At 49.4% G+C, this 27145-nt stretch overlaps 1 protein-coding gene across 2 annotated transcripts in view; it reads left to right on the top strand.

Annotated features, from left to right (window-relative positions):
• Positions 1 to 22435, top strand: part of MECP2 (methyl-CpG binding protein 2) — a 57582-nt gene extending 35147 nt beyond the window's left edge. Inside the window, exons 1-3 of one of the 2 annotated variants that reach the window (XM_040626862.1) lie at positions 19744 to 19831; positions 21219 to 21273; positions 21383 to 22435. In XM_040626862.1, the coding sequence (XP_040482796.1) occupies positions 21511 to 22302 (792 nt within the window). In that variant the 5' untranslated portion in view covers positions 19744 to 19831; positions 21219 to 21273; positions 21383 to 21510 and the 3' untranslated portion in view covers positions 22303 to 22435. Of the gene's footprint in view, positions 1 to 19480; positions 19832 to 21218 lie in introns of those variants that run through there. The other variant, XM_040626860.1, reaches the window with a different exon arrangement.
• The last annotated feature ends 4710 nt before the right edge of the window (positions 22436 to 27145 follow it).

A 27145-nucleotide genomic window follows, 5' to 3' on the forward strand; every position in this document is an offset into this window, starting at 1 on the left:
CCCAGAGGAGGGGCCTGATGTGGGGCTCGATCCCATAACGCTGGGATCACGCCCTGAGCCGAAGGCAGACGCTTAACCGCTGTGCCACCCAGGCGCCCCCAGAAACAGTTTTATCTTCCTGGTGAATTGAACCCTTTGTCATGAAGTGACTGTCTTTATAATTAATAGTGCCTGTATCTTGAATTTTACTGCATCTGAAGGGTAGTAGCACTGCACCACCTGTGTTTTTGGTCAGCACTGCCACTTTTCATTTTCTTCACTTCTCTGTCTTTGTGGGTTAGATGTAGGTCTTGAAAATGGCAAATAGCTGGATTTTTTAAAAAATCTGTTTCATCCTTTAACATCCATTTAATTGCAAATGCATTTAGATTGTTCATACTACTTTATTTTGTACATTCTGTTTTTTTCCACACTTTCTGTTCTTTATTTTTTCTTCTTTCTTGCCTTCTCTTGGAGTGAGGGTTTAAAAAATGTAAGATCCATATAACATAGTATTTACCATCTTGACCATTTTTTAAAAAGATTTATTTATTTATTTGAGAGAGAGAGACAGTGACAGCACGAGTGGGAGGGCAGAGGGAGAGAGAATCCCAAGCAGACTCCACACTGAGTGTGGAGCCCAACACAGGGCTCAGTCCCAGGACCCCGAGATCACAACCTGAGCCAAAACCAAGAGTCAGACACTTAACCAGCTGTACCACCCATGCACCCCATCTTGACCGTTTTTAAGCGTACAGTTCAGTGGCCTGAAATACATTCTCATTGTTGCGCTACTGTCTGTCGGATTGATTTTTTTTTTTTTTGAGAGAGAGAGAGTGTGCGTGCATCTATGGGAACAGGGGAGGGAGTGGAAAGGGAGGGGAAAGAATCCCAGGCAGACTCCCTGCTGAACACCGGAGCCAGACATGGGGCTCAATCTCAGGACCCTGATATTGTGACCTGAGCTGAAATCAGGAGTCAGGCAACTGAGCCATCCAGGTGCCCCTTGGATTGAGTTTTAATTGGTATCCCACAATATACATAGTGCCATCCACTGCCTTTTCATTTTCCATTTAACAGTAGAAAATAGGGGCACCTGGGTGGCTCGGTCGTTAAGCATCTGCCTTCGGCTCAGGGCGTGATCCCAGGGTCCTAGGATCGAGCCCCGCATCGGGCTCCCTGCTCTGCTGGGAGCCTGCTTCTTCCTTTCCCACTCCCCCTGCCTGTGTTCCCTTTCTCACTGGCTGTCTCTCTCTCTCTGTCAAATAAATAAATAAAATCTTTTAAAAAATAGAAAATAAACATCCCCGTTGTTATGGACCAAAGTATTTGTGTGTCCCCTCCCCCCCCGAATTCATGTGTTCACACCTTAACCCCCAATGTGATAATATTTGGAGATGGGGCCTTTGGGAAGTCATAGGATTAGAAGAGAACATGAGGGTTGGGCCCCCCATGATGGGAATTATCAATAAATAGCTCACTATTGCTCCTTCTCCTATGTGAATACACAGCACAGGGTGTAGCTCCTTATTTTGTCCCCATAGCTAAGACTTTTCATTTTTTTTAAAGATTTTATTTATTTATTTGACAGAGAGAGAGACAGCCAGTGAGAAAGGGAACACAGGCAGGGGAAGTGGGAGAGGAAGAAGCAGGCTTCCCAGTGGAGCAAGGAGCCCGACACAGGGCTCAATTCCAGGACCCTGGGATCAGGCCCTGAGCCTTAGGCAGACGCTTAATGACTGAGCCACCCAGGCACCCCAGCTAAGACTTTTCAATAGATTTTTTTTTTGCATTCCCAAATTTATAAACCTAAACGAAAGGTGACACATTAAACACTAGAACCCAAAACTGAGCTCAGCTAAGCTCAGGTGCCCCACTGTTTTTGTCCCACCAAACAAGAGTTCTTGGATTACTACACGGTGGATCCCTCAGTATACTTCAATTTGATAGTTGATCCTGGGAGTACAGAGAAGTCAAGGTCAGAGCACGTTTGGAAAATGATCTTAGGTTGAACAGGGTATTACTTTTTTAAAGATTTTATTTATTTAGAGAGAAAGAGCGCAAGTGGGGGGAGCAGAGGGGGAGAGAGAATTTCAAGCAGACTCCGCTCTGAGTGTGGAGCCCGACACAGGGCTCGATCTCACAACCTTGAGAACATGACCTGAGCCAAAAACAAGAGTCGGATGCTTTTTTTTTTTTTTTTAAGATTTTATCTGTTAATTAGAGTGAGAGAGAACACGAGAGGGAGGAGGATCAGAGGGAGAGGGAGAAGCAGATTCCCCTCCTGAGCAGAGAGCCCGACGCGGGGCTTGATCCTGGGATTCTGGGATGGTGACCTGAGCTGAAGGCAGGTGCTCAACCGACTGAGCCACCCAGGCGCCCCTGAACAAGGTATTATTAATGAATATTTCTGTGAGCTCCAGGAACCTCTGATCTTCCAGAAGGTGGTCCCATGGACCCTAGAGATGTTGTCAGACATCTGAAGTTAGCTGGACAGGTCCCCCCATCTCAGGAGCCTCCTGTTGGCCACTGACTGGTCAGTCCACAGGTAAGTCTTTGGGTTTCAGCTGACATCCCATTAGGTGGCGACAGAGAGCACAAAAAGAAGTATGAAGGAAATAAAACTTGTTTTGCTTTGTGTTAGAAAAGGCATATGGGGTGTTTGTGCACATTAGTCAGATTTTACCACACAAGGCATTTGAAGGTTTTTTGCCCTTTTTTCTCCCTCCTATTCTCCTCAACCCACTGCCTCCCCCACCACTCCCCTGCCTCCCCCAGAATAAGGTGGGTAGATCAGAAGAGCAAACAGCCAAACGCCACATCCTTCTGTCTCTGTCACAGTTGATAGCAGCAGCAATCATGCAAGCTGGGAACCTGCCCCACCCTTCACTGCCCACATTCCTTTATTTCTCCCACCTGTGTCTTCTGCATCCCTTCCTCCACCAACCTGGTTCAAGCCCTCATCTCACTAGGACTCCTGCAATAACTTGCCAACTCTCCTACACATTTCTATCTTCCACGAGGTCCCTAGAGTCAAATCTCTCTCCCCTGCTTTAAACTCAAGAATGGTACCTCTGTCTTCAAATGGCATCAGGGCCCCTGATGTGACCCCTGCCTCTTTCTGTTTTCTTCCGTTCATTGCTGCTCTTTTTCTTATACGTGTACTGTTCAGCTGTACAGAACTGCTCTCCTACTCCTGGCTATGTCCATGATTCCCTTGCCACATTTACCCCTCTTACTTATTCTTGAAGACTCAGTTCAAGTATCTCTTTCTGAAGAGAACCCTAACTAAGCCCCCAGGCCTTATCTGGGTTAGAGCCTCCTCTTGCATTCTTGGCTCCCTGCCAGTACCTCATGCTAAGAGAGCAGTCTGCTGACTGTCACAGCCCGTGGACCTCAGACAGGAGGAGAACCTGTGTCCTGTGTATTCAGGATCCATGTTCTCATAAAAAGCATGCTGTGACACTCACGCCACTCAGCTTTCCAAGCCCACACAGGCTTGTTCACTGCCCAAACAGTCCCCCTCTGCTAAGGATTTGGTGCCAGGCACACAATCTTTGTCTCTCTGTCCCAGTCCCTTCCATCCCACAGGTGACTGAAGTGTGCATGTAGATGGCCTTTAACCCCTCCTCCTCTGTTCCAGGACTTCTGCCACCCACTGCCGTAATCACAGCCTGGAATTTGTCATCACTGGAAACTGCTCAACCCACAGAGCTCTAACAGACAGCTTGGCTGGTGACAAAGACTTCCTGTGCTCTTAGCTTACAGATTCCACCCTCCCTGGGACCCTGTCAGTTTTCTCTCTCATGACTCATGCCCATCACCATACTAATGTGTTTTAGAATTTCCCATCTTCACTGAGCACTCCCTCCTCATCTCCCACCCAGTTTTATTAGCCCTTTGGCCAAACTCTTCAAGACTTGGCTACTCGCCTTCCCCCTCTCACCTCCCACTCTACTCAGCCTGTTCGTGGAGGTTTTCTTCCCCCACAGTCCACAGAGCAGTCTTGTTAGCCCCCAACAGATGTTCCCCTGTGGATGTCCATGTTGCCATGGGAAGTGGTGAGTCTTCCTCTTGACATGGTGGTTCCTTCCTAGAAACCCTTCCTTCCTTGTGTCTCGTTGGGGACCCTACCCTTTCCTGATGCAGCATCACTGGCCTAGTTTTATTTTCTTTGGACACCTCGCCTCACATCTAAGTCCCCTTCTGTGTGGGAGGGGAACTCTCCCCCCACCTTATGAGTTTGATGGGAGAGCAGGTGACCTGACTAGTCACTTAAACGCCAGATGGTTCCCTTTTAGTTTCCCTTTTAGCCAGGGCAGCAGTCAGCAAACTATATCCCAAGGCCAAATCTGGCCCGCTGCCTGTTTTGTAAATAAAGTTTTATTGCAATCGAGCTCCACCCCTTCCTTTATGCATCGTCTGTTGCTGCTCTCCCAGTATACCAGGCAAGTTCAGTGTCTGTGACAGAGATCATGGGGTCTGCAGAACAGAAAATATTTACTGTCTGGCCCTTTACAGAAAAAAATGCCTTAAGTTCTGCACAAGGGTATGGGTATGTGCCCCATATTCTGGTCAGACCCATCCTCAGAGGGGATCAGAGCCAGCAGAGGAGCCCTTGCTCAGCATCTGGGCTGCAGAAAGGACGAGTTGCTGGGCCACACAGTGGCCATGGTGCTTGTGGTCAGTGCTGCGCCCCTGCAGGGTGGCAGAGGCAGTGCTGGCTGCCCTGTGTCAGCCTGGCAACAGGATTGGAATATTGTTTCTGGCCAACTAGACTCCAGCCTGTTCCTCCAAACCTCTAAGGGTAGTCTGGCCATCCAGTAGCCTTTTTTCCTTAATTTTTGTTATTGTGGTAAAATACACATAACAGAATTTACCTTTCAAACCATTTTTAAGTGTACAGTTCTGTGATATTAAGTACATTCATATTGTGGAAATGCTGCCACCTTCTATCTTCCAGTAGCCTATTAATCAAGTCCTTGTCTACATAAATCAGCTTGAGTTGGTCTCTGTCACTTGCCACCAATAATCTGGGCAGATACACGTGATCATGCTTCTTTTCGTCTGTCTCTTCTGCTGACTCCTCATCACAACTACAGATCGGGGGGGCGGGGGGGCAGGGCTGTCCATGCTTGGTATCCGAGGTGCCCTCTTTTCACTCACCTGCCTCTTCAGACCTCTGTGCTGAGGATCCCCGATGTCTGCCTCTAGCCCAGACGTCTGCCCTGAACTGCAGACTTACGTATCCAACAGCCCTTTAGATTTTTAGAAGGTGAAATGTCTCAACATTGAAAATATCTAATTTGGAAGTCAGAACCCTTGGTCTGTGCTCCCCCTGCCCCCAGCACACACGTGCCCTCTACTCCCAGCACCTAGACCAGCCACCTAATCACCCTCCTAGACTCTGCAGTGGCCCTGTGTGGCAGGTGTGGAGGTTGGTGTGCTGGAAGTGTGTTAGCAGGCAGCCTCCAGTTCCTTTGGGCTCTGCTGGGCCTCAGCTGCAAAAGCCTCCTCACCAAGGTCATACCGCCATTTCCAGGGCAGCACTCAGGTGACTGAGTAAGGCGGGAATACAACTCCCCCCCCCCATAGACCTCTGCCACCTCTGTCCGAGGTGCACAGGAGCTTTGTTGGGCCTGTGGTACACTTCCGTTTCTTCCTCTGCCTGGGTGTGCTTCCTGCCCCTTTTTTCACAGATGTAAATCCCTAATAAACATTTAGTATCCCAGACCATGAGCTCGCCTTGCAGCACCTGGTGTCTCTCTGCCCCCTCACCCCCCTTACACGCTATAACTTCATCATTAGGATGAATTTTTTTAAACTGTTCATGTGGTCATGCCAGTCCTTGGAGTCAAACCCTCTGGGGACCTCTTACCCTCTAAAAATGAAATCCGAAGTCCATTGCCTGGAAGCAAAGCCAGCTTTCTGGGCATGTAGCCTATACGATGTCTGGGCCTTAGAAGAACCAGGTTTGGTTTAATGCTCTACTGTGGCTATCTCAAAATTCTCCCTTTTTTTTTTTTTTTGAAGATTTTATTTATTTATTTGACAGAGAGAGAGACAGCCAGCGAGAGAGGGAACACAAGCAGGGGGAGTGGGAGAGGAAGAAGCAGGCTCATAGCAGAAGAGCCTGATGTGGGGCTCGATCCCAGATCGCCGGGATCACGCCCTGAGCCAAAGGCAGACGCTTAACCGCTGTGCCACCCAGGCGCCCCAAAATTCTCCCATTTTTTAACAAGAGGTCCTGCATTTTCATTTTGCACTGGGCCCTGCAAATCACTTGGGCTGGCCTGCTTCATTTTGAGTTCTCTTCCCCTCCTTGCTCACTTGGGTCCAGCCCACCACTCTTGCCTTTCCTAGAACAGGCCAGGTTTTTCCTGGGTCAGGGCCTTGGCTCTTGCTGCTCCTTATACCTGGGCCCCACTTTATATGACCCACTCCCTCACCCCTCACTTCCTTCAAATCTGGGTTCAGACTCCCCTCAGAGAGGCCTCCCCCAGAGATCAGGCCCCTGCCCATCTCTCAGACATCTCTGCTCGGTGTGTGTGCACACACATGAATGCAGCACAAATGGCCCTGCCAGGGTTTGAGCTCATTGCAGGCTGGCCCCCAAGCCTGTGCTGCTCACCGCTGCACTGAGCTGCCCTGCAACTGTGCAAATGCTCTGCATTCCTGCTCCTCTGCTGTTCCTACCTTGCAAGTTGTTTGTGTTTACTTTTTCCTTCCGAATGCCTGAAGCATTCTTTCTGTTATCCTGGAAGTTGAGGAGGTTGACCAGAGTCTCACTGTTGAGTATTCCTTACCACATTTTCCTGGGAACACGTGTTCTTTCAAGGTGCAAATGTAGCTCATCTTTGTTTCAGGTCTGTTCTCTTATATTTTCAGTAGCATCTTCTGTTCCATTTTTTGGGTGTCCTACTACAGGGACACAAATTATCCTTATGTTGGATTGTCTTTGTCTCTCTCCCAATGCTATTAGCTTTGCTGTAATTGCTTTAGCTTTTGTTTTTTTCATCTGCATTCACTGTTTGTCTGCTTTGATTTTCAGCTATGTATATTCTGTTTCTGGCTGTTTTAATGTATTTATTAGTTCCATAATGGTGTGTTTTGGTCTGCAGTTTGTCTAGGTGGGGAATTTGCCCCTTTCATCTTACTGTGTGTTTTATCATCACATCTTTGAATTCTTATTGAGAACATGCTCTTACAAAGTTGCGAAGAATTTCCTTCTTTTCCTTACAGCATAGACTCTTCTTGGTTAAAGACTGCCTTTCCTGAGCCATCCCTTTTTTTTTTTCTCTTTTGGCCATAATATGCAGTTACCATGTCATTTCCAGATGCTCTGTTTGCTTTGGTACAGTGGGGGAGTCCTTGGCTTTTTCCTCCTGGTCTCTTGGCATCCTTTCTCACTGCTTTCTCCTTTGGGCTGTCGTGAGCTCAGTATTGTGTGGTCAGAGAGAAGTTGCACACTGGGGGAGCTGCACCCTTCAGTAGTCTTTGGCAGTATCTGGATTCTTCTTTCTGTCCTAAGAATTGTGTTAAATGTCTTATACCAAGGTTCGCTCTGGCTGCTTGAGGGATGTATATGCTGTTCCCACAGGGTTGCAGGAAAAGGGCGCACCTCAGGCTCTGGGTAGTTCCCTGGGTCCTTATGTACCCAAGAGCAGTCACCTCCCACAGACCCCACCTGGCTTGCTGGGCACCTCCCAGTAGTTCCTGTATCTAAATGGAAAAAGTGACAGACTCCTACCCAGTTGCTTCTCTCCAGCTTATTGGCTAAGGTCTCTGGGTATTTTTGGCTCCCCAGCATGGCTTCCGGGGGTGGGACAGGGACAGGAGCTCCAGTAGGCTGCTGGGTAGGTTTTATGTCCCTTTCCTTTGTTTGATGGAGTCTTCCCTTCACACCTCCTCCCACCTTTGTTTCTCAGTTTTATTAGGGGTTGAGAGAGAGCAAGTCTGTGGGAGGTTGTAACCAGCCATTTAAAGCTAATTCTCTAATCCATGTGGAATCCATTCTGTTATGTGGCATGTGATGCAGTGGTCATAGGAAGCAAGTCACAGCCCTGTCCCCTATACTTTCTCTGGCTGTTCACAGTGTTTATTCTAGGTAAATGTCAGTCTCTGAAGGGAGTTCCAGTGGGCTCTGGACTGGAAGAACAGTATTCAATCTTCCCTTTGTATTTTCTCCCTGGTTAGTGTTTAGACACAGGGAAGTGACTGAATTTGCTGATATTTGTCTTGTCACCAGGTGTGTTACATTTTTAGCCAGTCCCCAGAGTTGTTTACGGGGTACAGATTTAGTCCCTCCTGCTTGTCCAGTACTTCCCCATGGCTTTTCAACCCCATCATCCAAAGCCAGGGTTGGTGTAGGATGGGGGCCCAGGGTACTGCTGGGGAGGTTGCTGGGACAAGTAGGATCTCCATCCATATCTGTGTATCTCTTTCTGGATGTTCCAGCCATGCAGGCTGACTGGAGCACTGCAGCATTTCTTTGCTGTCCCCCTTTTCAGCAGTGCCCAGGGAGACTTCTCAACCTATTACTGGCCTTTTCATGTAGGGCACTAGTAGTATTCCAGACCTTCCATTTGCCACCAGCAAACTGCACTTCAGCCAGCCTGGCTCCAAGCTCCTGTTGTTCTGACCTTGAACACTTTTTCAGGCTCTGTTGGGGAATCCTATGCTCAGACCTTCCTGGTGGGTCCCTCCTGTGCTCCCATATTTGAGTAGGGGAGAACTGCACAAACAGTACTTCAGTCACATTGGCCCAGCCGCACGATTTCTATAGCACTCTCTCAGAGTGCTTCAGCTGTTGCCAGCACTGACATTTCCCCTTTTTTTCTGTTTTGTTGGCCATTTCGGTGGGCTCAGATGTCATCACTGGGAAAAAGAAGTTTGTTAGGAATGCAGATAGAAGGTGACCTACACTAGTGAGAGGCATAATAAGGAAAACATAAAGTGAGCTGGCTCTTACAGAGTTCTCTCTTCCATTACTAGAGACTTCCTTTCTGCCTCTTTTTTCCCCAAAAATATATTGCCTCTGTGAAAATGTATCTTGGCAAATACTCTGTTCTTTGATAAAAGCAGCCAACACTTTGTTAAAAGCCTGTAAAACGTACATAAAGTATACAGAGGTAAGAAGAAAAGTATCAACAGACAAATGGGGGAAGAAGCAGCAGTGGGAATGTATTGTTGGGGACCAAAAAGGCAAATACAATGTAAGTGCATATGGAGACTGGCTGTTGGTATGTTGAAGACTGGATATTTGTCGTGGGGGCACTGGAGGCCAAGTGTCCAACCACTCATGCAATGGAGGATTGTGAGCACCCTGTGGAATGTAGGAGCAAAGGTGCCAGGGAACAAGGTGGAAGAGAAGTTGCTAGATGTGGAAGCTAGAGAATGGAGAGCAAATTTGAACAATATGGGCTTTCCAGGGGAAGAGATAAAATAGCAGAAACATCAGTAATGAGGATTGGATTCTTAGTTTTCTCCTGTTCTTATCTCATCTGGCCAGCTCTGTCTGTAGTCGCCTTCATGGGGGCAGCTGGTGGGGAAGCCACCTCATGATCCATAGCTTCACCAGCTTTACCACCTTGGACCCTCTCCCACCCCCACCTCCAACAGCCTCACATCATCAGGCCATAGTGTTGCCATTGCATCCATATTCTGGATTTCTTCCCCTACCTCCCAGTATCTCCCCTTTCACAACATTCACCAGAATTGCTATGATTTCATTATTGACTCTCTGCTCAGAAGACAGCACCAGGAGAAAGATGAGAAATGGATGTAGGTAGGGGCACCTGGGTGGCTCAGTCAGTTAAGCATCCAACTCTTGGTTTCGGCTCAGGTCATGATCTCAGGGTCCTGGGATCGAGGCTCGAGTCGGCTCCATGCTCAGTGCGAAGTCTGCTGGAGGTTATCTCCCTCTCCCTCTCCCTCTCCCTCTGCTCCTCCTGCTCGTGTGTGTGCTCTCTCCCTCTTCCCCCCTCAAATAAATAAATAAAATCTTAAAAAAAGAAAGAAAGAAAGAAAGAAATGGATGCAGGTAGGAAGCTTGTCTTCTTGCTGTAGCATTCCTGGCCGTAGCACAGCTCATCCTCAGTACCTAGAAGAGTGTTAGCTACTGAGCGAGTGAGTAGGTAAAACACTGTGCTGCTCCCAGTGGTCTTGCTGTGATGACTTCTGTTTAAAGCTTGCCCCTACCTGCTAAGCATTCTAGAGTGGAAGCAGTTTCTGCTGCCCGACTTTACTTCTATCTAGTTCCAGACCATTTTCATCAACCCCAAAGGAAACCCTGTGGAAAACAGCCTAGCAGTTCCTCAGAAGGTCAAACATAGACTTACCATATGACCCAGCATTTCCACTTCAGGTGTAGACCCAAGAGAATTGAAAACATATATCCGTGCAAAAACTTGTACACAAATGGTGGAAAACACCCAGCTATTCATAAACAGATGTGTGGCCAAAGTATGCTCTTTCCATACAATGGAATGTTATTCAGCCATAAAACGGGATTAAGTTCTGATGCATACTACAGCATGAATGAACCTAGAAAGCATGATGCGGAGTGGAAGGAGCCAGTCACAAAAGGCCATATATTGTATGATTCCATTTATATAATGTCCAGAATAGGCAAATCCATAGAGACAGAAAGCAGATTAGTAGCTGCTAAGGGCTGGGAGTAAGGCAACCTGGGGGAATAACTGCTTAATGTGTATGGGGTTTCCTCAGGGGGTGATGAAATGTTCTGGAACTAGATAGTGGTGATGGTTGCACAACATTGTGAATGTACTAAGTGCTGCTAATGGTAAATTTTATGTTATGTGCATTTTACCACAATAAAAAAAGGTTGATCAAATGCCCTCAGAATATTTAGCCAGTAACCTTCAACTTGGCTAAATGCCTAGTCATTAAACTTTCTTTATGTCATTAAACTTCTTGAACTAAATTCTTTCCAGCTGCCATGGTTACCATGTCCTGGGCTTCAGAGATGGCATTCAGATCGGCTTGGTCTAGTCTAGCATATATCACTCTCAGTCCCACGCTGGCCTCTTTCTCTCAGATGGACAGCAGAGTTGCTTGCCTGGGCTCTGTCTGTAGCCAAACAGGGTTGCTTGGAGACAGCTGTGGGTTCTGAGCACTGCTTGGGCATCGTAAAACCTACCTTTACGATTTAGGGTGATAGGCAAAGTCAGCAGTCATTTTAGTGGGGTATTATAAAAATTGAGATATAATTCACATGCCAGGAAATTCACCCATTTAAAGTGTACAATTCAGTGGCATTTATTACATTCACAGTGTTTTGCAACCATCACCTCTGTCTGTGCCCAGAACAGTTTTATCACCACTAAAAAAAAAAAAAACAAACCCTGTAATCATTAGGAGTCACTTCCTATTACCCACTACCCCCAGCCCCTGGTAATGACTAATCTTTCTCTCTGTGGATTTACCAATTTGAGACGTTTCATATAAATGGAATTACATAGTATTTGTGTTTTTGTGGCTGGCTGATGTCACTCACCATAGTGTCTCCAAGATTCATACATGTTGTAGCCTGTATCAGAATTTCATTTCTTTTTAGGGGCGCCTGGGTGGCTCAGTCCGTAAGCGTCTGCCTTAGGCTCAGGGCGTGATCCCGGCGTTCTGGGATCGAGCCCTGCATCAGGCTCCTCCCTGGGAGCTTGCTTCTCCCTCTCCCACTCCCCCTGCTTGTGTTCCCTCTCTCGCTGGCTGTGTCTATCAAATAAATAAATAAAATCTTTAAAAAAAAGAATTTCATTTCTTTTTAAAGCTAAATAACATTCCATTCTGTGGATGGACCACATTTTGCTTATCCATTCATCTGTCAGTGGACCCTTACGGTTGTTTCTGCCTTTTGGCTGATGTGAATCATGCTTCTGTGAACATGGGTGTACAGATACCTGTTCGGGTCCCTGTTTTCAGTTTCTCTTGGGGCTACACCTGGAGTGGAAATGCTGGGTCCTGTGGGAACTCCATGTTTAACCTTTGGAGGAACTGCCTGACTGTTCTCCACAGTGGCAGTGTTTGTTTAAAACTGCTTTTCTTTCCCCATGTGTGGCGGACTCATGCTATGAAGATGAGATCTACCGTATGGCACTGGGGGCCTTCATTTGGGGAAGGATCTCCCTTTGACTGTCAAGAGCTGTATTTTATTTAGCTTTTCAAAACATAGTTTCTCTTGCATCTTCTGAAAACTGAGGTATTTAAAAATACACTGAATTCAGAGCCACTGAACTTCAGGTTCTACTGCTATAGCCTTTGAGCTGAACCCCATTTGCTCTTCTGCTCCCCCGAGACCACTGAGACACTCTCTTCCAGTGCCAGTTTGATTTCTCTCAGATCTTTAAAGGGACTGAAGCTGGCATCTCAAAGTACGGCTGCCTTTATTGATTCGTGCAGAGAAGTCCCTTTGATTCTGAGATTTTGCAGCTCATACTGAAGGTAGAAAGAATTGGAAGCACTGAGTGAATGACACTGCAGGATGGAAGCAGCCACTGCAAGAAGGCCATTTCTCTCCTCTAGTCCCTGACCATTCACCTGGGGAAGTAGCCACCACCTTGCCCTGATGGGTCATGGCCTCATTGTGGACTTAGGCTCCTTCTGCAGCTCAGTGGAATGGGTGACTAGAAATAAACGGTGCTGAGAAACGCTGTATCCTGAAATTGGCCTCATGCAAACATGACTGAAATGGGGCCAGGATATTGCTGTGCCTCTGAAAGGATCCCCGAAGCTCACTTTGGAGGGGGCTGGATTCCAATTTAAGTGAAAAATACCTTTCAGCTGCTGTTTTCACCTGGCTTTGTAGCCTTTTTCTTTTTTAATCTGAAAGCCTCAGGAATTGAGTAGTCCCTCCTCAGTCACAGTTGTCTGGCCAGCTGCACCTGCCAACTGTTGGTCGCCTGCACCCTTATAATGTACAGGAGCCTGGGGTCACATGAGTGCCAGGTACAGCTTCCCAGGGCGGCCTTCTGCAGGATCACTGGAGGTTGCTTTCATTATGAAAGTACAGGCGGTTCTCTCCATCAAACAAACCCCTTGGGATACGGTAATTTGGCTCGAAAACAAGATTCCCACAACTCTGATTTTCCTTCGCTAGATCAAAGAAAAGATTTGATCTAATGTTTGCGTTCTAGAAGTAAAATTGCTAGATGATGTTTTATTATTCAAGAACCTTCTTACCTGCCTCGTAGATACTTAAGGTTTGTGAAGGCGTTTCTGCTTCAATGTGATATGTCCATTCCTGAACATATGAACATTCCTGAAAAAAATCCTGTGTTCTACAAATCACACAATAAAAAGTAAGAGTTGTTATGGGAAAAATGGGAGGGGTAGACCACACCAAACCTATGTGATTTGAGCTCACTACAAAATCATTGACGGTTCTCATTAAAATTCTGGTTAAGAGACATAACACCAGAGCAAACTGAAGTATCCGTTGGGATTTGCATCCAGCATTACCATCAGCTGACCATTTTCCACTGTAACGCCCAGATCTGTGCTTCCTTCCACATCATGTGCAGATTCTATCACACAGTTCCTTTGACATTTAGAGACGGGTCCTAGGCAAGGCTGCTTTCAGCAGTGATTTTTTTTTTAGTTTAAGTAATCTCTACACCCACCGTGGGGCTGGAACTCACGACCCCAAGATTAAGAGTCAGATGCTCTTCCGTCTGAGCCAGCGAGGTGCCCTTTGCAATGATTTTTATTTAAACACAGGGAAATAACCCTGACACCTTCCCTTCATTCGCACTCACAGCTTCACCATGTAGAGTATAACATTGTGGTTCTTTGAGCCACTAAAAGAAGGCACTTTTGACAAGGTTTCCAGCTTTCCCTCTTCGTGTAATGTGAAGGTGTTCTCTTTAATTATTAGAAAACTTGCCCGAAACTGCTTCAAAATATCACTGTCAACCTGCACAGCCCCCCCTTTTCAGACGTGCTGCCGCATTAGTGCTGTATATGTTTCCCTGAGTCATAAGTGCTGCTTGAGCCTGGCTTTCCTAAGGGCATACAGTGCACTTTTGACCCTCAAGGAGCTTAGCACCATGCTAACTGAACCATACTCCCATTCCCCAAATGGCCCATGACCACCCCTTCAGTGCCTTTGAATCAGGAGCCAGTACAGGATTGCATGTTGCCTTCTGCTGTCCTCTTTAACCGGGAACAGTTCCCAAACCTTTTCTTCATGCCGCAGTTTTGAAGAGTCCAGACTCACAGTTGGGTGGAATGCCCCTCCATTTGGAATCTTCCAGTCGTTTCCTTATGGCCTCAGTTACCCCTTCCTGCAGGATGGGACAGCGCTGATGCTCCTCATCCCATGGCATTTCTGCCATGATCAGGGGTGCTCAGTTTGATCACTTGTTAACGGGACACCTGCCAGATTTCTCCATAGAACAGGACCCCCTACCTTCCTTCCCTTACTCTTTAAACTGTATATTCCTTACTTTTTCACCAGCTTACTAGTACAAATAAAACTTTTTAAACAGCGTCTTCTGTAGTATCTTCTAGAAGATGTTCAGTCTAGCATTTTTTGTAGTTTCACAGGAGTGTCTGCAGACCTGATGCTGATCCGTGGAAGCCTGGAGCCTGTCGTCCCAGTGTAGCCATCCTCCGTACTGCCCCCATGACCCTGCCTTCCTTGTTACCGTATGTCATTGCCTGTTCTCCCAGGCCCTCACTTACTGCCCCAGCCTCGTCTCCTGCCAGCCCAGCCCGGCAGTGCTCAGCAGGCTACGGTAGCACCCAAACTCATCCTGTATTCACTTACTCAAACTGTGCCTGCTTTGGGTGCTCAGCTAGCCCCTGCTCCTCAGAGGTGTTGGTCAGAGGGATGCAGTCATCAAAAGAAGCAAAGGTAGTACAGCCTCTGGGTTGTGACTGTCACTTGGCACTTCTGTGCCTGGCACTGTGCGTTGAGTGGAGAGACAATAGTAAAGGCATGCACTGTCAGTGGGGTGGGGGGTGGGAGGCTGACCTATGTAATGTTGTATTCCAACTACACTGGGGGGCATAGGGTGCTCTTGCTCATGGGATTGGGGAAGGCAGGAGCAGGGAAGGCTCCTGAGAAGTGCCATCTTAACCCAAAAAAAGGATGGGAAAGAGGGCCAGCCCAGAGCCATTGGTTACACAGGGTAGGAGTCATTAGTCACTCTTCCCTCTAGGGATGGAGCTATTGATATCACTGCCTACTATCACTGGCCTGTCCTGAGCCCTCCTTGCCTCCCAGTAGAACTCCTTAGCCCTGGAAACCCAGCTCAGGCCTTCTTCCTTCAGGGAATCCCCGTCTCTAGGCTTCCCCTGTGCCTGGAACAGGGAAGGGTGTCAGTATTTTTTTGTTACTTCTTTGTTCCCCTGACTAAAGTGGGGGCTCTTGAAGACCAGAGAATGATGGTAATTCTGCCCTGTTGTTCCAGCCCCTAGCAGACTCTGGCTCAGGGCAGGGGCGGTTGATGAACATACATCAACTCAACCGTGACCTCAGACGAATCCCCCAACCGCACAAGGAAACTTTGTGTACTTCCTTTTCTTTTCGTCTGTAACACTGAAGAGTAGGATGGGTGGTTTTTCTGGGGATCCTCTCAACTCCAGAATATATGAACGTGTGAAGTAGGTGCTCGTTCAGTTCTTCTACTCACCTCAGGATGGGGGAGTGTGTGTGTGTGTGTGTGTGTGTGTGTGTGTGTGTGTGTGTGGTCTGATTCAAGGGAGGATGAAGAGGGGTGTTTGGTTTCTTTGAAAAAATTGTGTGTTTCAGCAAACTCCATAACCCCCTGGTGGGGAGGCCTTAGGGAGTTGGGTCGCCCTGGGACCAAGCAGGTGGATTACCTGTTTTGCATCATTTTTACCTCCAGTCCACACCCAGTAGAACGACTTCTAGGCTTCTTTGTGGGCTTTTGTCATTTATTTTTGTAGAGAAGTAGCAGTCAAAGTAACAAACACCTGTGTGCCCCTCAGTGCATAGAATTGAACATCACCATATTGTCATAGCTGCTTCAAATAATTTTAATTTGAAAGAACTAAAATATTACAGATTGAGTTAAAGGCCCTTTTATTCCTCCTCTTTAGTGCTATTAAAAGTTCATTTGTTATACGCTTAGATAGGGTTTAAAAGGTAAATTTTGTTATGAATGTTTTATCACAATAAAGAACTTCAAGAAAAAGAAAGAAAGAAAGAAAGAAAGAAAGAAAGAAAGAAACCCAAAACAGTTCATTTAGGCCCAAGTCAGAGTGTGGGTACAGCTGGGTCTCTCCTCTGTGGCTAGTATCAAAGAGCTGTATTCTCTTCTCCTTGAACTTCTAACCATGGATGTGGCTATAACCCCCACCCGTTCCTGGCCCAGGCTTCCCTGTCCTCAGTGGCACCACCGTCCTTCCAGCATTGGCCATGGTCCTTAATTCATCCCTTCCCCTCACTCACGTAAGCCTGTCTTCAGCTGTATTGCTCTCCCTCCTGGTTACTTCCCAAATCCTCCACTGTCCCCACCCTGGGCCACGGGAGACCACGGCAAGAGGCTTCTCACAGGGCTCCTCTGCTTTCCTTTTTGGCTTCCCGAAGTCTGCTTTCTCCATAGCAAGTTGAGTGATCTTTTGAACATAAGAGCTCTCATCCCTTCCTCTTCTCAAGTCTCCCCAATAGCAACCTAACAGCCCTCCACATCCCCCTTGAGGCCTCTCTGCTGCCCAGAACCTTCTACTGGCACATAACTACATGGCTTGCCCCCTTGCTTCCTATAGGCTTTTCCCTCTTTTGTCCCTCATTGTGTTCCAGTCAGTTTGTTCGTTTGGATACTCACCTTGTCACAGTGTCACCTAGTGCAGGGAGCCCTTTTGGCTAGACCAGCAGCTATGTCCTTTGACTTTCTCTTTCCCCACTCCCCTGCCTTTCTGCCTCCACAGGCTACCCTAGACCACAACCACCCTCTTCTCCCAGGGCCAGCCTGGTTCCCTCCTTGGACATTGGGTGCATTCCCTGCCCCTGGGGTGCCATATTAGGTCTTAGAATATGTCCCACCCAGGATATGCAGAGCACTGTGGTCAGAGGTATTTGAAATAAATCTTTCCTCTGTGGTATGGTATCAGTTTGATACACAGTTAAATTCATGTGTTTGTGTTCGCATTCAGTATAGTAGGGTTTTGTTATCATTTATTTTTGTTTTCATTTTGGTTATGTAAATTTTTACATGATTCAGAGAGGTTTTGCCTCACACCTATACCTTACCTCATTCCCACCCACCCCAGGACTAGGAAGCACTTCTTCCCTTGTTTCTCACATGAAAGGTGGCCTACAATCTGTAGGAGATCCGGAGGTGCTCTTTCGCAGCCCGCTCCGGCTGCATGGCTCTCAGTGCTGTAGGCATAGCATCGTCCATTCTTTCAGCACATCCTTGCTGGCAGCTCTCTGAATTGTCTGCAATATTGAGGTAGGAAAAGTAATGCCATTACAAATAACATCATATACCTGTTGTTTTGCATTTCTGGGGGTGTCTCTTTAGGGTAGTAGAGTTCTAGAAGGGGTTATCCTTGATGGCATTGATACCCTTGATTGTATCTAAGAGGCATTGCTGGGGCATGTGGTTTGTACTTGACCTCATGGTGGTTAAACTATTTGGGAACTATAAATGCGCGTTCTGAAGAAGCCAGACCTTTCCCATGGGTGCAGTGTTGTCCTCTGACTCCAGGACTGTCCAGGCTCCAGGGAGTAGCCCTGGCCTTCAGCAGTGCACCCGTGGCGGACTGTGTGGAAGTGGTCATTCCAGTCCATCTGCCACTCTGCCGCTGGCAAGCTCCCCTTCTCCCCTCTGTGATGGGGGTATGCAGGCCATAGGCCACACAGCTTCCCAAGTTTCTTCCCATTTCCTGCTGAGAAGCTAAGATTGAGAGAATTGAACACTAAGCTGTGTGCTACAACAGATTAGAGATCCTCACTTTACAGCAAGAAAAGATCTCCTCTGGGCCATGGACTGAATCATGGTGACCCTGGCAGCAATGCTTAGAGCCCTGAACTGCTAGATGATGACCCAGGATAGGGAGGAACTGAGGGGTGAGCCTGTCTCTCGACCCCTGACCTGAGCTGTTTGGAAAAGGCATGTCCTCATGGTGCCAAGTGAGTCCTGAAATGAACCCACCTTTGGCACCTTACCCGCATCATTTGAGTCTGGTTTCTAGTGCACACCACAGTGCCTTCATTGGAGTCTCCACAGTGTGAACAAGGGGGAGGTTGGGATAGACCAGCCGTGAGGCAGTGACTAGTGCTGACACGAGCCTTGTAGGACAGGGCAGCTCTAGGGCTGAGATACTGAGGAAAAGAATAGTCTCATTCTTTTCTAGAATGAATTGCTGAGAGACCAGTAGACAGCCGATTCCAAGCCATGTTTCTTTCCAAGCCTCCCCAGCCCGGGTTGTGTTTCTGCCCTCTCAGCCCTCCCCAAGAACATCATGGCCAGATTCTGATTCCAGGGTCCAGGGCCTCATGATGATCATTTCCGACGCACACAAGGAGTGGATCCTACCAGGTGGAGCCAAAATATAGGGAAGGAGCCGCTCTGTCAGTATGAAAGAACGGGGAGGCGCCTTCCCTGGAACAGGGAGGGTGCTCTTCTGCGCCTTTGTCCTTGCTCTTCTCTTCCATTGGTCAAGTCTGAGGCAGTCATGTGTTGTGAGGGAATGTCTGGTGATAAAGTTTACCAGACCTGGGATGGCGTCTCTTCTCACTCCAGAACCCTGGGCAGCAGTTTCTGATTTCCCGCTTTGGCCAGTGTTTGTTTAGTGCCTTTATGACTGTTCTCCCTCTAGGGTGTTGGTACCTGTTGTCAAGATGAGGAAACTAAGGCACGGGATGTTGAGGTCACTTGCTCAGGCCCATGTTTAGAAATTGCGAAGTCAGGATTTGAGCTCAGATTGGCTGACTCTAAACCCGCGTGTTCTTTCCACAGCGCTGTGCTGTGCACCACCTCCCAAGGGAGTAGTGGTAGGCTCTGTTACTATGAGTAAGTTGTATTGCCCCAAGACTGGTTTTTATCAAGCACTCATTTGAGAAAACTTAAAATACAGAAGCTATCATAACGCCCAAGCCAGGTCTTCATGAAGAGGAGCCCTGCTCACACTTTGGGTGGGCAGCTCCCTCTCCAGCAGTCAAGGGCCCCTTGTCAGCCATCAAGCCTAGAGGCTCTCGGGCACAGCTTGTAAATGCAGCGCTCTAAGACGCCACATGGTGTTTCTCCCAAGAAAAATGCCACCTGTACAGGCCACTCACTCTCCTGTATGTTAGGAGTAGGACTTGGGACAGAAGGACTCAGAGTAAAGCCCAAAGCTCCTAAAGAAATCTGTGAAGGGGAAAGGCATCAAGATCTGGGTGAGCATTGGTGGGGTATTCCTGTCTCTCAGAGCCCTACCTGTGCTGGGGTGCCCCAAACCTGCCATTGCTCTCTTTTTCTACAAATCAGTGTGTTCCCTGTGATACTTACATACTTATTTAACACTTCAGGGAAGAAAAGTCAGAAGACCAGGATCTCCAGGGCCTCAAGGACAAACCCCTGAAGTTTAAAAAGGTGAAGAAGGATAAGAAAGAAGACAAAGAGGGCAAGCATGAGCCCCTGCAGCCACCGGCTCACCACTCTGCTGAGCCAGCAGAGGCAGGCAAAGCGGAGACCTCAGAAGGGTCAGGCTCAGCCCCAGCTGTCCCAGAAGCTTCTGCCTCCCCCAAACAGCGGCGCTCCATCATTCGTGACCGGGGACCCATGTATGATGACCCCACTCTGCCTGAAGGTTGGACCCGAAAGCTTAAGCAAAGGAAATCTGGCCGCTCCGCTGGGAAGTATGATGTGTATTTGATCAAGTAAGTAAGGGCAACTCCTGTCTACAGAGCAGGGAAGCCTGGGTGGGCAGGAGGTTGGCAGCAGGTGCTAAGAAACTAATGGGGATCCCTTAGAGTGGCAGCTGTTTGTTGCTTTTTGATCACGAAAATGTGTGTGTGTAACCCCATCGTGGGTTGGGGGGCTTCAGTACACCACTGGCAGACCCCACCAGGTATATTTGGAATGACTGTGTACAGAGGTCGCTGCCCTAAGTGAGATGTACGCAGGGTAGCAGAGTGTGACTTTACTCCACCAGTCCTTGAGGTCTTGCCTGGAGGTAGCATAACAGTAGGGCCTACCGAGGGCCACAGTGAGGATACCAGGAGAGGTCACCTGGGAAACATTGAGGACACAAGGTCCTGGCCAGGCTGGGCCCAGAGGCCACAGGACCTGCCATGTGTAGTGGCCTGTGCTTGGAAGGCAAGCAGAGGTCTCTGGGTTCCTCCCATTTCCCCACCAGAAAACATCCAGCTGAGGGACTTTTCTCAAAACCTGTTAAATTCCCCTTCTTTCTATGAGTCATTCTGTGACATGGCTTCATGACCCAGAAGAAGTAGGAATTCATAGGGCTCAGTCCACTCTGTGAATCATGTTGGGAAAAGTGGGCTCTCTGACAGGGCCTCTGGGGAGAGACACATGTCTGCCTTTCCAGCTGTCATTGGTGCATTTGTCCAGCTTTGGGCTGGTCGTTGAGCATTTTCTGTTCAAACAGAGTAACTTCCAAGCCAGAGCTTCAGAGGAGGACTGAATAAGTACATTTCAGTTCTGGCCCTCAGACCATCCAGAAAAGGTTAACAGTTTTGGAAGGACATTTGCAGACAACCTCGTTTGATTCCAACAACTCTGACAAGGGTGAGCAAAGCATAATCTTGTTGACAGATGAGGAAACTGATCCCAGGAAGGCTAAGCAGCATGCCCAGGTTCAGACAGAGGAGTGCTCTACTTACTGACTGGGCCCAGGCACCAACCAGCAGAATAGATCCCCCAGCCTGATGGCTAAGAGGGTCCCCAGGCCAGGCTCCTTTGGGGGCCAGAGGAGGTGCCTTGGTGGTAGGCGGATCTTCAGGGGCATTTGGGCAACAGCTGCAGAGCAGCCGGCACCCAGCTGTTCTGTCACTGGAGCATACCCTATAGGTACCTGCCACCGCCTGGTGACCCAGGTGCTTTGAGTGTGACTATGGCTGTGCCCCTCTAGTTTTAGCCTGTTTTGGCTTTTCTCTAATGTGACTCTCATTCAATAGTATCATCAGGCAGGTCGCTTGCAGAATGTCCTGTCACAGACTTCATCACCTTCTGCTCTGCCCCATCTTTGTACATTAGTGTGGAAGCTTCTAATCATTCTTTGTGCCTCTCCATTTGTTCCCACAGTCCCCAGGGAAAAGCCTTTCGCTCTAAAGTGGAGTTGATTGCGTACTTCGAAAAGGTAGGCGACACCTCCCTGGACCCTAATGATTTTGACTTCACGGTAACTGGGAGAGGGAGCCCCTCCCGGCGAGAGCAGAAACCACCTAAGAAGCCCAAATCTCCCAAAGCTCCAGGAACTGGCAGAGGTCGGGGACGCCCCAAAGGGAGCGGCACTGCGAGACCCAAGGCAGCAGCATCAGAGGGTGTGCAGGTGAAAAGGGTCTTGGAGAAAAGTCCCGGGAAGCTGCTTGTCAAGATGCCTTTTCAAGCTTCAGCGGGGAGCAAGGCTGAAGGGGGCGGGGCCACCACGTCAGCCCAGGTCATGGTTATCAAACGCCCTGGCAGGAAGAGAAAAGCCGAGGCCGACCCCCAGGCCATTCCCAAGAAGCGGGGCCGAAAGCCAGGCAGTGTGGTGGCAGCCGCTGCTGCAGAGGCCAAGAAGAAAGCAGTGAAGGAGTCTTCCATCCGGTCCGTGCAGGAGACTGTGCTCCCCATCAAGAAGCGCAAGACCCGGGAGACAGTCAGCATCGAGGTGAAGGAGGTGGTGAAGCCCCTGCTGGTGTCCACCCTCGGTGAGAAGAGTGGAAAGGGACTGAAGACCTGCAAGAGCCCCGGACGGAAAAGCAAGGAGAGCAGCCCAAAGGGGCGCAGCAGCAGCGCCGCCTCACCCCCCAAGAAGGAGCACCACCACCACCACCACCACTCAGAGCCCCCGAAGGCACCCGTGCCGCTGCTTCCGCCCCCGCCCCCGCCCCCACCTGAGCCCCAGAGCTCTGAGGACCCCGCCAGCCCCCCTGAGCCCCAGGACTTGAGCAGCGGCATCTGCAAAGAGGAGAAGATGGCGAGAGGAGGCTCGCTGGAGAGCGACGGCTGCCCCAAGGAGCCAGCTAAGACTCAGCCCGCGGTCGCGACCGCTGCCACGGCCGCAGACAAGTACAAACACCGAGGGGAGGGAGAGCGCAAAGACATTGTTTCATCCTCCATGCCAAGGCCAAACAGAGAGGAGCCTGTGGACAGCCGGACGCCCGTGACCGAGAGAGTTAGCTGACTTTACACAGAGCGGATTGCAAAGCAAACCAACAAGAATAAAGGCAGCTGTTGTCTCTTCTCCTTATGGGTAGGGCTCTGACAAAGCTTCCCGATTAACTGAAATAAAAAATATTTTTTTTTCTTTCAGTAAACTTAGAGTTTCGTGGCTTCAGGGTGGGAGTAGTTGGAGCATTGGGATGTTTTTCTTACCGACAAGCACAGTCAGGTTGAAGACCTAACCAGGGCCAGAAGTAGCTTTGCACTTTTCTAAACTAGGCTCCTTCAACAAGGCTTGCTGCAGATACTACTGACCAGACAAGCTGTTGACCAGGCTTCTTAGGGTATGCCTGCACCTCCCCTCCCACCCAGACCTCCCCCCACCCCCCATGTGGTCATTAGGGACAGAGAGTGCCATTGGTGCCCCAGTCTCCGCTCTCCTCTCCCTCACCCTGCCCCTCCCCCGCCTTCCCCATCCCCACCCACATTGGGACAAGGAGGTGTGAGGCAGGAGAGACAGTTGGATTCTTTAGAGAAAAAGATGGGAGATGGCCAGTGGCTACAGCCTCTGTGATCTCACCCATGGTGGCACAAATCTGGCCCCATGCCAGCCCCAATCCAAAACCGACTAGGACATTTCACAGGACAGGGAAGTAGCACCTGTTCGTTCCAGTTCTGGCATGGCTAGGAGGGAGTCAGTCCTTTGAGCTGCTGGGTGTAGACTGGCCTGAGCCAGGTGAGAGGACCGTCCAGGGCCGTTCTCCAGTGGGTGGCGCTAGAGGGGGGCCGTGGAAGTAACAGGAGGAGGCGCAGGCAGGCTGGCCCCAGGCTCCTGGGCTCCTCTGGGTGGCAGAGAGCAGGGGGGCCAATGGAATTCCTAGTCACTCAGAGCAGTCTGTGACTGGTAGGTAGAGGCCTAGTGGACAGGTTGGGGGGCCACGGGGAAGGAGGGGAAAATGTTCTTCCAAAACTTTCCAATTCTACTCCTTTAGGGACAGCTTAGAACTATTTGCACTATTGAGTCTTCATGTTCCCACTTCAAAACAAACATGCTCTGAGAGCAAACTGGCTTGAATTGGTGACACTTAGTCCCTCAAGCCACCAGACATGATGGTGTTTAGAACTACCTGGATCTGTATATACCTGCGCTTGTTTTAAAGTGGGCTCAGCACATAGGGTTCCCACGAAGCTCCGAAACTCTAAGTGTTTGCTGCAATTTTATAAGGACTTCCTGATTGGTTTCTCTTCTGTCCTTCCATTTCTGCCTTCTTTCATTCATCCTTTCATTTCTTCCCCTCCTCGTTCATCCCTTCTGTACCAGGCACCCACAGTTCTCAGCTTTACTTGCGCTGATGCTGGTCAGCTCAGGCCCCCAGATCTCACCATGCCCTTGGCCTTCCCACTGCCAGCCCTAGCCGTAGCCCCACCCCATTCTGAGCCCTGAGGAAGCCCCAGTCTCTGCTGAGTCCACCTGGCCCTAGCGCCTTGGCCTCTCTGAAGGGCAAGAGAGCAGCAAGATCTTGCTCTCTCAGGGAGTCCCCTTCCCTGGTCAGACCCTGGATTCTGGGCCTTCTCAACCTTCTACTCGAGAGAAGCAGGCAGGAGAAGATGGGCAGATTTGGATTTGGGAGCTGAGAGTAACACAGAGGCCCCTATGGCCTGCCGTAGTCATCAAGTAGCGCGGCCCTGACCTTGGCCTGGGTCAGGCCCAGCTAGCACAGTGTGGTGCAGTGAGGCAGCAGGTGGGAAGAAATGCAGATGCCCCAGACCTGAGCTGGGACCAGTGCCTAGGCCCCTGGCCCCTCTGTTCCTCCCTTAAGTTAACCACGAGTTCTTTTCTGGTGGAAAATGTCTGGGTTTTGCTTGCTGGAGACGGGCTGGGGCCAGCATATCACACATCTCCACATCTGTGCCAGGGGAATGGTGTGGGGGCCAAGAGGTGTGGGTTTGCTATGGGTGTTCATTGATCAATCTCCATTTAGGACCCCGTCCTTTCATTCTGTGTTCAGGAAGTCCTTATCTAGCTGCATATCTTCATCATATTGGTATATCCTTTTCTGTGTTTACAGAGATGTCTCTTATATCTAAATCTGTCCAACTGAGAAGTACCTTATCAAAGTAGCAAATGAGACAGCAGTCTTATGCTTCCAGAAACACCCACAAGCACGTCCCATGCGAGCTGCTGCCATGAACTGTCAAGTGCGTGTTGTCTCGTGTATTTCAGTTACTGTCCCCTGGCTTCCTTACTGCGGTGTAACCATGAAGGAGTGAAACATCCTAAAAACCGTCTAGCACTTCCTTGCCAGTCCTTAGTGATCAGGAACCATAGTTGACAGTTCCAATCAGTAGCTTAAGAAAAAAACCGCGTTTGTCTCTTCCAGAATGGTTAGAAGCAAGGGAGTTTGCCCCCATTCTGTTTGCAGAATCATAGTTGGCCTTTGTAGCATTTTTGTACCCATTTCCTTATGCTGCAAAAGCAAGTCCCACAACCAGACCCGCTCTGCTGTTGACCCTCTGGGCTTCACTTCTGACTCCTCCCCAGGAAGGGAAGGGGGATCGGAGGAGGGGGCAAGTCCTTCAGGATCCCTCTTCCTTCAAGGACAAAAGGCTCCTGACCCTGAAGTGGCCTCACACTCCTGGCACCCACAAAGGATGCCTATCCACGCGAGTACAGCGTCCGGCCAGTTTTTCGTGGAGACACTGTCCATTTTGGCCGGTTGGGTTTTTATGCATTACACTTAGTCCAGTGGAATGTGACTCCTGGAACCAGTGTCAAGAGCTGGCCTCTCCATGAGCTCAGTACCATCTGGTCCTGGGAAGAGGAGTGCGGGGTCCACCATGCCCCCCTTTCACCCGTGACCATTCATGGGCTGACTGGGCATTGGTTGTTGAGAGCACAGCATTTCAAGTGTCATTTTCTTTCAGCCCGGCCTGACCTGCAGCCCCCTCGCTCCCCAGTTGCTTCTCCTTACAGTTCCAAAGCTGCAGGCAGCCCCCGAGGCTCCTTAGGGTTTTCTCTCCTTCTCCCTTTTTTCCACATTCCCTCTTCCTCACCTAATAAAGACATCACAAGTAAGTCACCATTAAGCAGGTCGCCTTGGTGGTTTGTCGCCCTGGCAGGCAGGGGCCCTGCAGCTCCCGTACAGGAGGTTGGCGGGAAAGCCAGGCCATGGGATTCTCACCAGCCATGTCCAGCCCACTTTGGGGGTTGATTTTGTGTGTACTTGAGCATCACGAAGATTGGGGGCATCTTTTAGGGACTGTGTGAAGAATACAGAAATTAACCGACAGCTTTCAGACACCTGTTTGTAGGGCTAGGTCACAGTCACTTTCAGTCTCCCCAACCCTCGTTCTAGTTGTTAGTTACTACCTCCTCTCCCAACAGAATGCTGTATGTCCTTGAGCTTCTTCCACAATGCCCAGCCCTGCCCTACCCATTGGTGGGCCTGTCCTAACCAGTGCAATTGCTGGCCTTGACACTGTAGCAAACCAGGGCACTGAGCCACAGCCAGGCTCTAAGACAGCTCCCTTCTGCTGCTGCTGTATTCCCATTATCAGAAGGCACAGGCGACACCTAGAAATGCCCCACTTCCCAGTCCATCAGTGCCAAACTACCCGAGGACCTCAGCCCCCTCAACTCCCTGGAAGGTGAAAGCCGTGGTGGTGGCCCAGGGACACTGGCCACAACAGGCACCTGGCTTCTACTGAGACCCTGTGCAGGTGCGGGCAACAGTCTGTTCAGGGGCACCATTCCAGGCTGGAGGCCGCAAATGGTGGCACCAGGACGCAGAGCAGCCGCAAGTTGTCAGCTGCTCCTCCACTCAGCTTTTCATTGCTGTGACAGGGATCATGAAAGAAGGTACTAGCCTGAAACAAGCTGCCATGTTTGGTGGGAAAGGTGTTTCTTTAGCTGACAGGACCTCTGGGTTTAAGTAACTTGAAGTAAGCGGCTGAAGCGCAGGAGGGAGCGACAGGTGTGACGTGAGCTCACCAGGTGGGGCTGACTGGATCTTGCAGAACCCAAGGGGAGCCTAGCAGCTGAGCTCTGTGCCCCCTTTCCAGAGCATTTGCACCTGGCTCTCTGGGCTGATGGAGCCAGAGAAGGTCACAGGTGCCGGTTCTTGGAGAAGCCTTTTGCGCATCTTTTCGTAGCCAGTGTCACCCCGAATTGTTTCCTAATGTGAGTTTCACGCACCGATTTTAGGACTGATGGCCCAGACCTCAGGAAGCAAGATGTGTTTAGAGCCCTGTGGGCATTTGCCTAGCCAATTCCCAGAGTCCTGGCTCACGGTGGTGGGGGTGGGGATGGGGGGCCAAGCATGGCAGCGTCGCCTGGCCTGTGGTAGAGCCCCTGCTCCTGTGCCCCTGTGGCCCCACCATGTCGCGTTCCTAATTTTACTCTGTTCTCTGTAAGGGCCCCCACCTTTGCTCTCTTCGTCAGTAAACTCGTCCACTCTGGAGGGGTTCGTTGAGTCTCCATTTTTGCGTCTTTCTCTTTTAGATACTGTATCAATCTTTAGAAAAGGCATAGTCTAATTGTTTCATATCGCTAGGATACTGCCTCCCCCAGGGTCTAACGTTACATATTAAAGGGGAAAAAAAGTGAACACTGAAACTGGTTCTCAACAATTCAGAAGGAAAACCTAGAAAACATTTGGCAGAAAATTACATTTCAGTGTTTCTGAATGAGTAAGAGCAAGCTTTTGCAAAAATGCTGATCTAAAAATATTTGGAGCTTGGCCTGACGTGAGTGCTACAGGAAAAGGGGAATCCAGCCTGAAGCTGCTGATCTGAGACTCGGGGCCATCCTGTCCTGTGGGGCTGCCTGCCTGGTCCCAAACTGTACGAGCCCCACGCTTGGTGTG

Source organism: Ursus maritimus, assembly GCF_017311325.1.
Source record: "Ursus maritimus isolate PB19 chromosome X unlocalized genomic scaffold, ASM1731132v1 scaffold_X1, whole genome shotgun sequence".
Classification (NCBI taxonomy): Eukaryota; Metazoa; Chordata; class Mammalia; order Carnivora; family Ursidae; genus Ursus; species Ursus maritimus.